General features: G+C 42.9%; 1 protein-coding gene across 5 annotated transcripts in view; it reads left to right on the forward strand.

Moving 5' to 3' along the window:
* The window catches only part of stpg1 (sperm-tail PG-rich repeat containing 1), a 64,347-nt gene that overhangs the window by 13,672 nt on the left and 36,195 nt on the right, over positions 1-14,480 (forward strand). For 3 of the 5 annotated variants that reach the window (XM_073034620.1, XM_073034623.1, XM_073034621.1), the window contains 3 exons: positions 412-458; positions 3,859-4,006; positions 11,471-11,592. In XM_073034620.1, coding sequence (XP_072890721.1) covers positions 3,907-4,006; positions 11,471-11,592 — 222 coding nt within the window. In that variant the 5' untranslated portion in view covers positions 412-458; positions 3,859-3,906. The remainder of the gene's footprint in view (positions 1-411; positions 459-3,858; positions 4,007-11,470; positions 11,593-14,480) is intronic. The other 2 variants (XM_073034624.1, XM_073034625.1) reach the window with 1 other exon arrangement.

The raw sequence follows: 14,480 nt of genomic DNA on the forward strand, positions 1-14,480 counted from the left end.
CCACTAGGCCACACGCCACAAAAGAGACTCTTATCAGAATCAGGTTTATCATCAGTCATACGTATTATAAAATGTGTTTTTTGCAGCAGCAGTCGCAGTACAGTGCAATGCATAAAATTACTATAGTACTATGTAAATATCTTAGGCTCTCCAGCTATATGCAGTATATATGTGCCTAAGACTTCTACACAGTATCGTAAATTTAATCAAAGTGTGTAATTGCTGTTACAAGACGATCAATTGCTAAGCAATTTAAAGTTTTCATCTCTTACCACATTTCAGGGATGCAAAACAATATGCAAAGTGTTTACAGGAATGATAATAATATTCATCACAGATAACACACTGTGCTGTAATTTTAGAAGTGCTTATGAACTGAAGATGTTTTTCTCTGCTTAATCCGCTGAGCAGACGTTTCCTGTGCGTACAGATGAAAACAATAAGGGGAGAGACCCACGGTGAGAAGACTCTGCTGTATTTATGGCTGATGAATTTCTATAGTGCTTAAGAGTTCCTGCTGTTTGTTGAATGAAATCTAAATATCTCCGCTTGAGAGAAGCTGAATGACTGAAATGGGCAACAGATTGGGAGCACTATCTCAAAAGATTTTAAATAAAATGGATAAACAAATTTTGGACTAGCTCCATGGTTTTTTTTAAGAGTTGCACCTGCGAGTGATCAAGAGATTAAACTTTGTGTATCCAGGTGTTGTTGGCAACTCTGTTTCCTGATCACTGGGTGACATGGGCGATTATGGTCTTTCCATGACCATGATTGTGCCAAGCAAATTTTCCTACAGAACTGGTTTGCCATTGCCTTCTTCTGGGCAGTGTCTTTACAAGACGGGTGACCCCAGCCATTATCAATATTCTTCAGACATAACCAGGACTTGTGATATGCACCGGCTGCTCATACGGCCATCCACCACCAGCTCCCACGGCTTCACGTGACCCTGATCGGGGCTGAGCGGGTGCTACACCTGCGGGCTAGCGGAGGGAAGGAGCACCTTACACCTCCTTTGGTAGAGACGTACCTCCACACTGCCACCCAATCACTTAGCTTGCCTTTCCCAAAACCTGCCCAATGAAGTGGGCTGTGGGGTGATCACATCCAAATGGAGGGTGCTTTCAGAGGCAATTAACAATTTTTCACAGAGTGAGGAATATGAATGTTGGCTCCATCAATGGAGAATATGGCTGAGGATGTAAGGGGACACACTCGATTGGCTGAATGGCCTAATTCTGCTCCCTATGTCTTATAATCAGGGCATGTCTGTTTAAGGTACAATTAGTGATGACATCTAGGTCCTTTTTACCTTACAACTCTCATCAGAAGTAGTTATAAGGTAACAAATCCATGTGATCGAAGTTTCACCACAAGTTTAGGTCCTGCAAGCCCGGGGTTGAAGTAAGGACTGATTTTGAGAGGTTTGGACCAGCCTGCTGCTCACGTGAACTATGCAATGATATGAACTTTACAGCAGGCTGATGTTGGGTTTGGGTTGGGAAATTTATCCTACAATTTTAAATGGGGGAGGCAGCACTCCCCCTGGTTTTTTTTTTAGCTTGAAAAACTGTGTGGCACTTAAATAAAACATTATACAGAAGAAAATTCCAGCTGAGTGGCAACAAAGGCTATGTACGCGGGAGCATTTCCGTGACGGCACATCTTAGAGGGCATAGGGTGCAGGAGCTGATCAGCAAGGAAGATATATTGCTGATGAAGGGTGTTGGTCTGAAACGTTCCATAGCAGCTGCCTCGCCTGCTGAATTCCTCCAGCATTTTGTGTGTGTTGTTTGAATACATGCCAATCCTCATCGAGGGATCAGCAGGGGAAAGGGTGAGAGCAGTTTCAGGTCTTGGGTGTCAACGTCTCTGCAGACCTATCCTCGGTCTAACATGCTGATGCAGTCTCAAAGATGGAATGAGAATGGCAAAAGTTCACTCGGAGTCTGAGGAGATTTCGAATGTCACTAAAAAAGATGTGCCAAGGAGAGCATTCTAGCTGGCTGAATCGCTCTCTGGTATGGAGGGGCCTCTGCACAGGATCGCAAAAAGCTGCAGAAGTTGCAAACACAGCCAATTCCATCATGGGCACTAGCCTCCCCAGCATCCAGGACAGCTTAAAAAGGCGGCATCCTTCATTACAGACAGACATACTTTATTGATCCCGACCTCTGGATCTTAAGGACCTCTGTCACTCAGGATATGACCCACCATTAAGAAAAGGTACAGGAACCTGAAGTCACACACTCAGAGTTTTAGAAAAAGCTTCTTCCCCTCTGCCATCAGATCTTTGAACAGACAATGAACCCATGAACACTACCTCAGTGTTTATCACTGAGCACTACTGGATATAAGGTTTTTTACTGTAATTTATAGTTTTTTTATGTATTGCACTGTACTGCTCCCACAAATCAACAAATTCTATGACCTGCAGTATGCTCATGATGTTGAACCTGATTCTGATTCTGAGATTGAAGGCTAGAATGAGCGGCGGCTGGGATCTGACAGCCAGTGTGGTGTAATCGGATCCAGCCAGACGGTGGGAAAAACCGGTGGATTGGGGCTTGAGGGTAGAGAACAAGTCCGCGTGAATGTGAGGAGATGGAAGGCTAGCCTTGGGAGATCAGTGAAGGGTCGCCTTCGGGTTATGAATTGGCGTTCAACAAGAGTAGTAGGCCAATTCAATGAAGTGTGGAGAGGGTTATGGTGGAGATACTTTGGGAACACATGAGCTGGAACTAGGCAGCACTTTTAATATAAACCTACCACAGCGATTTATTCAGTATTGATTTCTATACAAGTGCCTGGTATAATTTTGTGTGTAGTTTTCTAACTGGCCAGTAGGAGGTGCACAAGTATGATTCAGGCTCTTCTATGCCGTCGCTGTTAATGAACTGACAGGGTGAGGTCAAGCCCTTATTTTCTTCTTTCAGTAAATTTAGTTGGCTATCTATGTGCATTCTTGAACCATCCTGTCTGTGCGGATAGATTGTGTGATAACATTCTAGAGTTATGGTCCCTTAAGGCTGTAATAGCGCATTACCTACTAAGTGCTCCTAATAGCATGCATCTCAAATAATCTCTGACTACCAACTCCAGCTCCTGGCATTCACGCTACTAAGCCTAGCAGAACTGTTTCTACTGATGGAAGAAGGGGCAAAGGCAGGTTACCGGTGCCTTAAAACTAGCGGATGGGGCTGGTCAGCAGTGGTTGGCAGCTCGTCTAGGAGAAGGAAACCTCCACTGCCTTGCGGTTATACCCACTCATGCAGAAAGCTTCGGAGTAAACCTCGAGGGAAAGAGAGCTGGGCTCCCTGAAGCAGCCCCACATTGGGTTCTGTGCCGACTGGCAACTTCTGCAATGCCACTGGTGCCAAAAGGTATTGGTCTCTGCCGTGGCTTTGCATTCATCGGCTGCATGGAGAAGAGGAGTGTGCCACATGGGCAACAGCTTGTTCTCCACATTGTACTCCCCTAGCTTGTGCATTATGCAGACAGCTGGGATGCACGTGGTCGAGCCGAACAAAGGGCCTCTCCTCTATAGTTATATTCTTTGCTAATTCTTTACCACCAGAGCTAACTGGATCAAATACGTGCTTGTTTAAACTTCTTTAAAGATTTTCTCCCTGACCTCTGCCAATGCTGTTCTCCTGGAAACAAATGTAAAGAGAGGACATGAATGCTAATATCATGAATCATTTGTTTCCCTTCCTAAATCTCTAGACAAGATTTGGTGGCTAGCATTGAGAAATCACTACAAGATTATTGGTTCCAAAAATGCATGACCAGTTCCTCTTTTGTCTGATTATTGATTCCAAAGATGCCTAACAAGTTCCTCTTTTATCTGATTAGATGTTCACAGCCTAAGACTGGAAGAATTTGACTATCATCAGGAACGTTATGGTAGATTATACCCAGCCCCCAGTGCCTGAGTGTAAACAGGTTGACAAGCCTGATTACAAAAAGCTTCAGTACTTACCAAAAGGATATTTCAGTAAAGGTAATACTAAACATGTCGGCCATATTTATTGTTGTGATCGTTGTGCCCTTTTATTAGAAATTCTCAACCCAACCTTGTTTTAGTCTGTCAGAACGAATTTGCCGGTACTTTCAAAATGTTGATTTTCTTTCACCTTAACTTCAAGTATTTCCCTCCGCACTTCCACAACTCTTTAATAGTGTAATTTCAAAAAGAAATTAAAAATGACCAAATCTTTGAGGAAGTAAAATACAATTAACAGAATGTGGGCTGGTTTAGGGTCATGAGCTGGTGTTTAGATCAGGGCAGTGAAGTGTAGCGGAGGAGTGAGCAATTTAGGTTCCCCTGGCTGGGATAGGATCTGCTCAGAATATTACCCTCTAAATCAGAGATAAAAGTGCTATTAAAAATTGGATATCCTCAGACTGTCAACAAGATGCATCCTCGGTGCAATGTAAACTAATTTTCCCATCAATGAGTTAAGGAGCATTGCAGGAGGAACAATGTAATGATCCAATGGTAAAAGCATCATCCATGCCAGTGAGATTCACAACCAGAGCTGCCTGATGTAACTTCTAGAGTTTTGTATTTTGACATGGAAATCATATAGCATTTGGACAAATGTTGATGTACGACTAGCATCTGAATTCCTGGTCCAATTAAATTTTACAAATTGCGGAGGTGTTCAAAGGAAGGATACCTTCATCCCAGCTGCCACCACAGGTGAGATGTCCAGGTGGACACCCTTTGTAATTCCATTTCCCATTCCCATTCTGGGTTGTCAGTTCATGGCCTCCTCTACTGCCCATGATGAGGCCATTCCCAGCTTGCAGGAGCAACACCCCATATACTGTCTGGGTAGCCTCCAGCCTGATGGCATGAATACTAATTTCTTTAACTACCAGTAATTTCTACCCCCTCCCCCTCTCTCTGTAACATTCCCAATTCTCGCTCCCCTCTTACCCCTTCTTTTCTCCTCAGCTGCCCATCGTGTCATTCCCGGAACCATTCTCGTAAACCTGCTCTGATCCCTCTCCAATGTCAGCACATCCTTTCTTAGAAAAGAGGCCCAAAACTCTTCATAATGCTCCAAATGAGGCCTCAGCAGAGCTTTGTAAAGCCTCAGTATTACATCCTTGCTTTTATGTTCTAGTCCTCGCAAAATGAATGCTAACTTTGCATGTGCCTTCCTCACCACCGACTTAACCTGCAAGTTAACCTTTAGAGAATCTTGCACAAGGACTTCCAAGTCCCTTTCCACCTCATATTGTTGAATTTTTTTTCCAGTTCAGAAGAGTCTTTGCTTTTTTCTTCTTCTACCAAAGTGCATGACCATACACTTTCTGACACTGCATTCCATCTGCCACTTCTTTGCCCATCCTCCTAATCTGTTTAAGTCCTTCTGTGGCCTTGCTGCTTCCTCAGGCTATTTTCCTCCTGTTTTCATATCACCTGCAAATTTAGCCACAAGGCCATCAATTCCATCATCCAAATCATTGACATACAACGTAAAAAGAAGCAATCCTAGCACTGACCCCTGTGGAACACCGTTATCACCGGCAGCTGATAAAATAAAATCCTCTTTATTCCCGCTCTTTTCCTTTTGCCAAACAGCCAATACTCTATCTTTCCTGTAATACCATAGGCTCTTATCTTGCTAAGCAGCCTCGTGTGTGGCACCTTATCAAAGGCCTTCAGAAAATCCAAGTACACAACATCCATTGATCCTCCTTTGTCTATCCTGCTTGTTATTTCCTCAACAGATTTGGCAGGCAAGATTTCCCTTTAAGGAACCCATGCTGTCTTTGGCCTATTTTATCATGTGCCTCCAAGTACCCCACAACGCCATCCTTAATAATCAACTTCAACATCTTCCCAACCACCGATGTCAGACTAACTGGCCTATAATGTCCTTCCTTCTGCTTCCCTCTTTTCATGAAGAGTGGAGTGACATTCACAATTTTCCAGTGCTCTGCAACCATGCCAGAAACTTTTGATTCTTGAAAGATCATTATAAATGCCTCCGTAATCTCTACAGTTACCTCTTTTTGAACCCTGGGGTGTATTCTATCTGGTCCAGATGATTTATCTATCTTCAGACCTTTCAGCTTCACAAGTACCTTCTCCCTAGTAATGGCAGCTGTGCTCACTTGTGTCCCCTGACACGTTTGAACATTTTTGCATATTGCTAGTGTCTTCCACAGTGAAGACTGATGCAAAATATTTATTCAGTTCATCCGCCATTTCCTTATCCCCTAATACTACCTCTCCAGCATTATTTGCAGCAGTCTGGTATCTATTCTCACCTCTCTTTTACTTTATATATCTGGAAAAATACCTTTGATGTCCTCTTTGATATTATTGACTAGCTTACCTTCATGTTTCATCTTTTCCTTTTTTATGGCTCTTTGGTTGCCTCATGTTGTTGTTTAAAAGAACCCCAATCCTCTATCTTCCCACTAATTTTTACTCTATTATATGCTCTCACTTTTGTTTTTATGTTGTCTTTGACTTCCCTTGTCAGACAAGGTTTTGTCATCCTGCCTTTAGAGTACTTCTCTTCTTTGGGATGCAATAATCCTGTACCTTCCAAATTGCTCCCAGAAGCTCCAGCCATTGTTGCTGTGCCATCTTCCCTGCCAGTGTTCTTTTCCAATCAGTACTGGCCAACTCCTCTCTCATGCCTCTGTAATTCCACTTACTCCACTGATACTGATACAACTGGTTTTACCTTTTCCCTCTCAACTGGCAGGGTGAGTTCTATGCCATTGTGATCATTGTTTCCCAAGGGTTCATTTACCTTAAGCTCCCTATTAAATATGATTCATTACACATCATCCAGTCCAGAATCGATGACCTAGTGGGCTCAACCACGAGCTGCTCTAAAAAGCCATCTCATAGGCGTTCTACGAATTCTCTCACGATCAGCACCAACCTGATTTTCCCTATCCACCTGAATATTGAAATCCCCCATGACCAGCATAACATTGTCCTTTTGACATGCATTTTTATCTCGCATTGTAACCTGTATCCCACATCCTGGCTACTGTTTGCAGTTCTTTATATAACTCCCTTCAGAGTCTTTTTACCCTTGTAGTTTCTTAACTAGATTCGCAGTGGTTCTCCATCTTCGGATCCTATGTCATCTCTTTCTAAGGATTTGATTTCATTTTTTGCCAACAGAGCTACGCCACACCCTCTACCTGCCTCCCTGTCCTTTTGATACAATGTGTAATCTTTGATTTTAAGCTCCCAAATGTAATCTTCTTTCAGCTACGACTCAGTAATGCCCACAATGTCATTCCTGCCAATTTCTAAATGCACTACAAGATCATCTACCTTATTCTGTATACTGTGTGCATTAAAATATAACATCTTCAGTCCTGTGTTCACCACCCTTCTCACTTTTGTCCCCCTGTTACGCTGCAACTCATCCCACTGACTGCAATTTTGCCCTATCATCTGGCTGTCCTTCCTTTCAGTCTCACTACACACTGCCTCTGCTTGTAATCCAACTACCCCATCCTCAGCCCTATCACTCTGGTTCCCACCCCCCTGCCAAATTAGTTTAAAACCTCCACAACAGTTCTAACAAACCTGCCCACAAGGATAGTGGCTTCCTTCGTGTTCAGGTGTAAACCGTCCCTTTTGTTCGGGCCATACCTTCCTCAAAAGAGATTCCAGTCATCCAGAAAGCTGAAGCACTGCCCCCTGCACCAGTTCCTCAGCCATGCATTCACCTGCCAAATCATCCTATTCTTACCCTCACTGGTGGATAGCACAGCCAGCAATCCGGAGATTACTACCCTGGAGGGTCCTGCTTTTCAGCTTTCTACGAAGCTCCCTAAATTCCATATCCAGGACTTACTTCCTTTTCCTGCCTATTTCATTGGTGCAAAAACAGACCAAGGCTGCTGACTGCTCACTCTCCCACATTGGAATGCTGCGGACCCGATCTGAAACATCTCTGACCCTGTCACCTGGGAGACAACATACCATACGGGTTTCTCTATTGCATCCACAGAATCTCATGTCTGCTCCTCTGACTATCGAATCCCCCATCCCTGCTCCAGTCACCTTCTTCTGCTTTCCTTCTGAGCCACAACGCCCGACGCTGTGCCAGAGACTCAGTTGCTCTGGTGAGTCATCCACCTCAACAGTATCAAAAGTTGTATACTTATTCCCATACACAACACGTATATTACCATTGTTAGCAGAGTCTCAGATTGTGACAAGAGGGCGTGCAGGAGCGAGATATACCAGCTAGTTGAGTGGTGTCACAGCAACAACCGTGCATTCATTGTCAGTAAGGCCAAAGAACTGATTGTCGATTTTAGAAAGGGTAAGATAAGAGAACACACACCAATCCTCATAGAGGGATCAGAAGTGAAGAGAGTGAGCAATATCAAGTTCCTGGGTGTTAACATTTCTGAGGATCTAACCTGGACCCAACATATCGATGCAGCTACAAAGAAGAGACGACCTTAGCTATATTTCATTTGGAGTTTGAGGAGATCACCAAACACATCCATGACTTTCCAGGGATGTACTGTGGAGAACATTCTAACTGGCTGCATCACCGTTTGGTATGGGAGTGGGGGGGGGGGGGGCTACTGCACAGGATTGAAGTATGCTGCAGAGCGTTGTAAAGTTAGTGAGCTACATCATGAGCACTAGCCTCTGTTATATCCAGGACACCTTCACGGAACAATCCCTTAGAAAAGTGGCACCCATCATTAAGGACGTCCATCACCCAGATTATACCTTGTTCTCATCACTACCATCAGGAAAGAGGCACAGTAGCTTGAAGGCACACTCTCAGCGATTCAGGGACAGCCTCTTCCCCTCTGCCACCCAATTTCCGAATGAATGCTGTACCCAGTAACACTACCTCACTACTTTTTTTAAATTTCTATTTTTGCACTACTTATTTAGTGTAACTATTTTCTAATATAGGCATCTGTTAGTCTCGCGAGACCATGGATTTGCACCTTGGAAACTTTCCAAGGCGCAGGCCTGGGCAGGGCTGTACGGGAGACTGGCAGTTGCCCAAGCTGCAAGTCTCTCCTCTCCATAGCTGAGGCTCGAACTAGCGACCTTCAGATCACTAGACCAACGCCTTAACCACTTGGCCATGCGCCAACACTGTTTAACTATTTATTTATATATATATATATATATTTACTGTAATTCACAGTTTTTATATTGTTATGTATTGCGTTGTACTGCTGCTGCAAAGTTAAGACATTTCATTACATATACTAGTGATATTAAAACTGATTCTGATTACTAAAGGAATGGCCGGCCACAGGGGTACTCTGTACTGGCTGCCCACTTCCTCTCCCTCTCCTGACAGTCACCCAGGTACCTGCCTCATGCAACTTAGGAGTTGCTCCAGCATTTTAAGTGTGTTGCATCAGAGAGTCAACCTTTAAGATGATGAAATCATTGTTCATGGTCTGTGGTTTTCGCTCCAGCTTTCAACAGATGTAAGCTCAAGGAAATGCTCAGAAATTAAATTCTTCTTTGCAGCAATTGAATTTACTTTCTGGCTATGGATGAAATCTTCCATCTCACAGAACTAAAAATGTGACCTTTGAGCCTGTTGGTAACTATAAAATAGAAGTCAGAAACCAAGAAACATCAAAACAATTACTTTTAAAAAATTGCAGAATTAGTACAGGTTTTTCAAACTGAACCCAGAAGAATGCAGTTAATGTCAAAGAGATCTTACAGATAAAGTGACATTTAAAGTCCACACTATCTCCCCAATCGGTGCAAACGACAAGGAAACAAATCAGGAGATTTTCTGCCTAAGATAAGACATTCTTTCCATGTCACTGGGAGTTTAGCACTGGCTGTTATTGATGCAGAATCTATTTCAGCAGGATTTATGCTCTTTATTGATGGGGTTAAATCAGGAAATACAGCAATAAATGGCACAAAGGATTTGGGCAATTAAACAGCCAGACAGAATCTGAAAGGATACTCAGGCAAAATATAATAAAATCAGACTAGTTGCAATTTCTTTTTTTAGCAATTTTCACTCTAGCTGCATCAGCGTGCTTCTAAAGTGGAACAAATGTGAGATTTTATCACGGCTCAAACTCACATGAAGTGTTCAAAGTGTAAAGCAAGGATATCATAATCTGCTGAATGCCAAATAGTTCTTTGATCTGTCAACAAGATGGGAAGTTGCCTACACTGCAGGGCTACCTGACCCTTCTTGCAAAGCTGTTCAGGTGGAACAGGTACTATATCTGGGGTTGGTGATGAGGAGTTGCATCATAACAGGGTTGTTTTTACTTAATCAAAGATCATTATGAAAAACCTTAAAAGTACATAGTTTCAGGCCCAAGTTGGCCTTTTCCTCCTGTGGGTAGGGAGGAGAGCAGGGAAGGCTGGAAGTATGGTAAGCAGGGAAATTATATTAGCAGGAAGGAAATGATAGGCCGCACTGTCCCTTCCTTTGAAAATCCGGAAAGATGCTCTCCATGTAACTTTGTACAAAAATTGCATGCCTAATTTCATAACATTCTAAGATTAGTACATATATATTTTCTAACATATTTGTAAATTACTTTGTTTTGGTACTAGTTACTTAGAGAGGGAAACCAGTCAGTAAAGATTTAGTGAAGATTAATCAGAATCAGGTTTAATATCACTGTCATATGTCATGAACTTTGTTGTCTTTGCGGCAGCAACCAACAATAATAGAAAAAAAACCCTGTGAATTACCCTAAGTATTTATGTATTTAAAAAGCTAAGTAAATAGAGCAAAAAGAGAAAAAAGAGTAGTGAGGTAGTTTCATGAGTTCAATGTCCATTCAGAAATTGGATGGCAGAGGGAAAGAAGCTGTTCCTGAATCACTGAGTGTGTGCCTCCAGGCTCCTGTACCCCTTTCCTGATGGTAACAGGGAGAACAAGACATGACCAGGGTGACGGGGGTCCTTTATGATGGACCCCACTTTTTGAGGCATCACTCCTCGAAGGTGTCCTGGATTCAATGGAATAACTTTATAACACAATAACTTTATGTTATCTTTAGCAGCAATAAATTAGCATATTTTAAGCTGTTTACGTTAAGATTCCATTACTACTATCAACCAGTTTTCAATTATAGATGCCACACTTGATCCTGGCAAACCGGGATTCCCAACCTTTTTTATGCTAAGGACCAGTGCCATTAACCGAGGGGTCTGTGGACCGCAGCTTGGGAACCTCTGCTGGCAAACGTTTTGGAACTGATGACATGCAAATACACCAAAGTAACAGTGCAAACAATTCAGCTAGAGTTATTTTGTATCTCAATCAATCAATCAATAAATAACGCAGACTGGAGGGGCCTGTTCCAATTTACCATATTAAATGTAATTGTTATTCATTATTTCTTGGCAGGATATATTTTACTAGTTGATGAATGAAACAGGCGTTCTAATCCCTGCATCTAATATCATTGTTACTCTGTACTTGTGGCACTGTAGGGTTCCAACCATCCATGGTGACCTCAACGATACCATCCAAGTATCAAACTGTGATGTATGAAATCCCTGAGAAAAAAGGGTTTGGTTCTCGGGCAAGAAGGTTTGATGACAATTTAAATCAGGTAACCGATTCTTCAAGTTTTCACTAAATGACTACAATGACAAAAAAAAACTTCTCAAAAATAAATTAAACCAATATCTTTTCACAGAGGTAACTCAGTAGACAATTTCATCTTGGTTTGGGGGTGAGTTGTCCATACCGGGGTGTGTGAAAAGAGCTACTTTTTAATCAGGGGAGAGATTGAGATTTGAAAGGCAGAACTTCACGGCAGTTTTTCTGATTTGTAGAGTGACCATTAAGCAAGAGGGATTCATTAGAAAGGGGGAATACAAGTAAGGCAGTGGAGCAGCCATCTTTTTGAGTGTGCCAGTCTGTAGAGTGGCTTTGGTGAGATTAGGCTTGGGTGAGGTTGATTGTCTTGCAAGTTACTCTTTGAGTTCTTATTGGTTCATTTCTCACCTATTATTGCACAGTATCATGAGAATTGATCCAGGGGCAGTATTTTGCACTGCACGTGGGATGTGGGGTAAACACAATCTGCATCAGGCATACTGAGCTTTAGATCCTGAGAAAACATGTTAAGGAGCTGGAGCTGCAACTCGATGACCTTCCACTCAAACAAAAGAATGAGGAGCTACAGGGAGGGAGCCACCCCTAGGCTGTAGAAGAGAGGTAACTGGGTGACTGTCAGGGGAAGGAGGGGAAATGCACACCTGTGGCCATTCCCCTCAATAATAAGTTTATAACTTTAGCTACTGTTGAGGGGGAAATCTACCAAGGGAGCCACGGTGACCAGGTCTCGGGCACTGAGTCTGGTGCTGTTGCTCAGAAGAGCAGAGAGGTGAAGAGAACTCCAGTGTTGATAGGAGTTCTTTTCCTCAGAGGAACAGAGACGAGGTTCTGTTGGAGTGTTAGGAGCATTGTCTCCCTGGTGCCAGGATCAGGGATGTCTTGGATCACATCCATGGCGTTCTCAAGGGTGAGGGTACACAGCCAGAAGTCTTGGTGCAGTTTGGCACCAATTACATAGGTAGAGAAGATGATGAGGCCCTGAAGAGTGCTTTTTAGGGAGCTAGATAGAAAGCTGAGAAACAGGAGCTCCAGTGGGCATGTGCCACTTCAAGTCAAGTCAACTTTTATTGTCATTTTGACCATAACTGCTGGTACAATGCATAGTAAAAATGAGACAACGTTTTTCAGGACCATGGTGTTACATGACACAGTTCAAAAAAACTAGACTGAACCATGTAATAAAAAAACACAGAGAAAGCTACACTAGACTACAGACCTACGCCGGACTGCATGAAGTTGCCAGTGAGGGTAAGAATAGGATGACTTGGAAGGTGAATGCTTGGCTGAGAATCTGGTGAAGGGGGCAGGGGTTCTGTTTTATGGATCATTGGGATCTCTTCTGGGGAAGGGATGACCCGTACCAAAGGGACGGGTTACACCTGAACCCAAGGGGGTCTAATAACCTCGGGGGCAGGTTGGCTTGCGTTGTTCAGGAGGATGGGAACTGGACAAACGGTGCTGAAGACGTCTGGTATATGCCAGTGTTCAACTCACCTGCCGCCAACCTCTGTCAATTAGGAGTCGCACCTAACATTCAAATATTTTACCGCGGCTCTACTTGACTAGCGCTGCTTCAAGCCTCACGCATTTCTCTTGCAGTCAGCGCAGACTGGGACCCATTCGACATGCGTGATGCTCTCTGATGCACCTACCTCCCTCTCAATGAGAGGCAGCAATGTGCATGCACGAATCCCTGACTGAGGGGATGCTAACAGTGACTGGAATAACAATCGCTTGGGGCCTGGGATTAAATTTTCAAAGATGAGCTACCTCCTAGTTAATCCACGTCTTGCTCCTTCCCCATTCCACAGTCTGGTATGATTCATAAGCTGCAAATCATGTAAGCAGACACCAATAGTGTTCCTTCTTCCTCATCACAGCTTTTAGGCTTTGCCTTTCAGGTGATCGAGAATCTACTTAATTGGGCAATGAACAAAAATGATTGATTTAAACATCCCGTCTCCGAATTTCAACCTCAATGTAGGAGATGTGTATTTCTTTCCTGCCTGTCTGTGTTGTATTTTGTGTTACGAGTTTATAATGGGTGGCTTGTTATTTGGTTTGGGCTCGGTAGAAGCAAGAAGTATTCATGCTTTGCCTTTAGTTCAGTTTATTTTGGTTAGAGCAGGTGGTAGGCGAGGGGAATGATATTTTTTGAAGACTGGTAACATTTAAATATGTGAAGATTGCTAACACTTAAGTATGTTTTAATACACTTAGACTGCTCACTTCGTTGTATCACTAGCTTTAGTTTCATTAGTTTTTTATCACTACATGATTGTTCATCCTTGTTTTTTTAATAAAGGATTAAATGTACTTTCTTCAACAGAAATTTGTAATTGTGGAACATTTCTTACAGTGGCTTGTTTCTCAAGTAACCATTACAGACACAATCACCAAACATTGACATGCAAGTTCAAGAATTCACAGAGATAAGATCTGCCTGAAGGGAATATTGAGCAAATATGGCCTTTGGTGAGATATGGCCAAGGGTTTCTCTGGTCCCAGTAGGCCAAAAAGTGAGATTACTACGAGGTTCATTGGCGTTGTGCTCTAAAGAAGGCTGAGTGAAGATTCAAGATTCATTTATTATCAAAGAGTATATAAATTATACAACCTTGACATCTGCTTGCTCAAAAGTAGCCACAAAGCAAAAAACCCAAAAGAGCCCAATTAAAAAAAGAACAAAAATAAAAATAAAAGATCAACACTTGATGTGCAAGAGAAAGAAAACATGCAGACAATTGAAATGAACAACACCATTCCGAACCAAGCTGACTCCTCAGATCCGAACTCTGGAGCAGGCCGAAGTAGGCCCATAGCCTCATTTATCAGTTCATCATATTAGTGGGCACAGAGCAGAGCAGCCGGGGCAGT

Source organism: Hemitrygon akajei, chromosome 32 (genome assembly GCF_048418815.1).
Source record: "Hemitrygon akajei chromosome 32, sHemAka1.3, whole genome shotgun sequence".
Lineage (NCBI taxonomy): Eukaryota > Metazoa > Chordata > Chondrichthyes > Myliobatiformes > Dasyatidae > Hemitrygon > Hemitrygon akajei.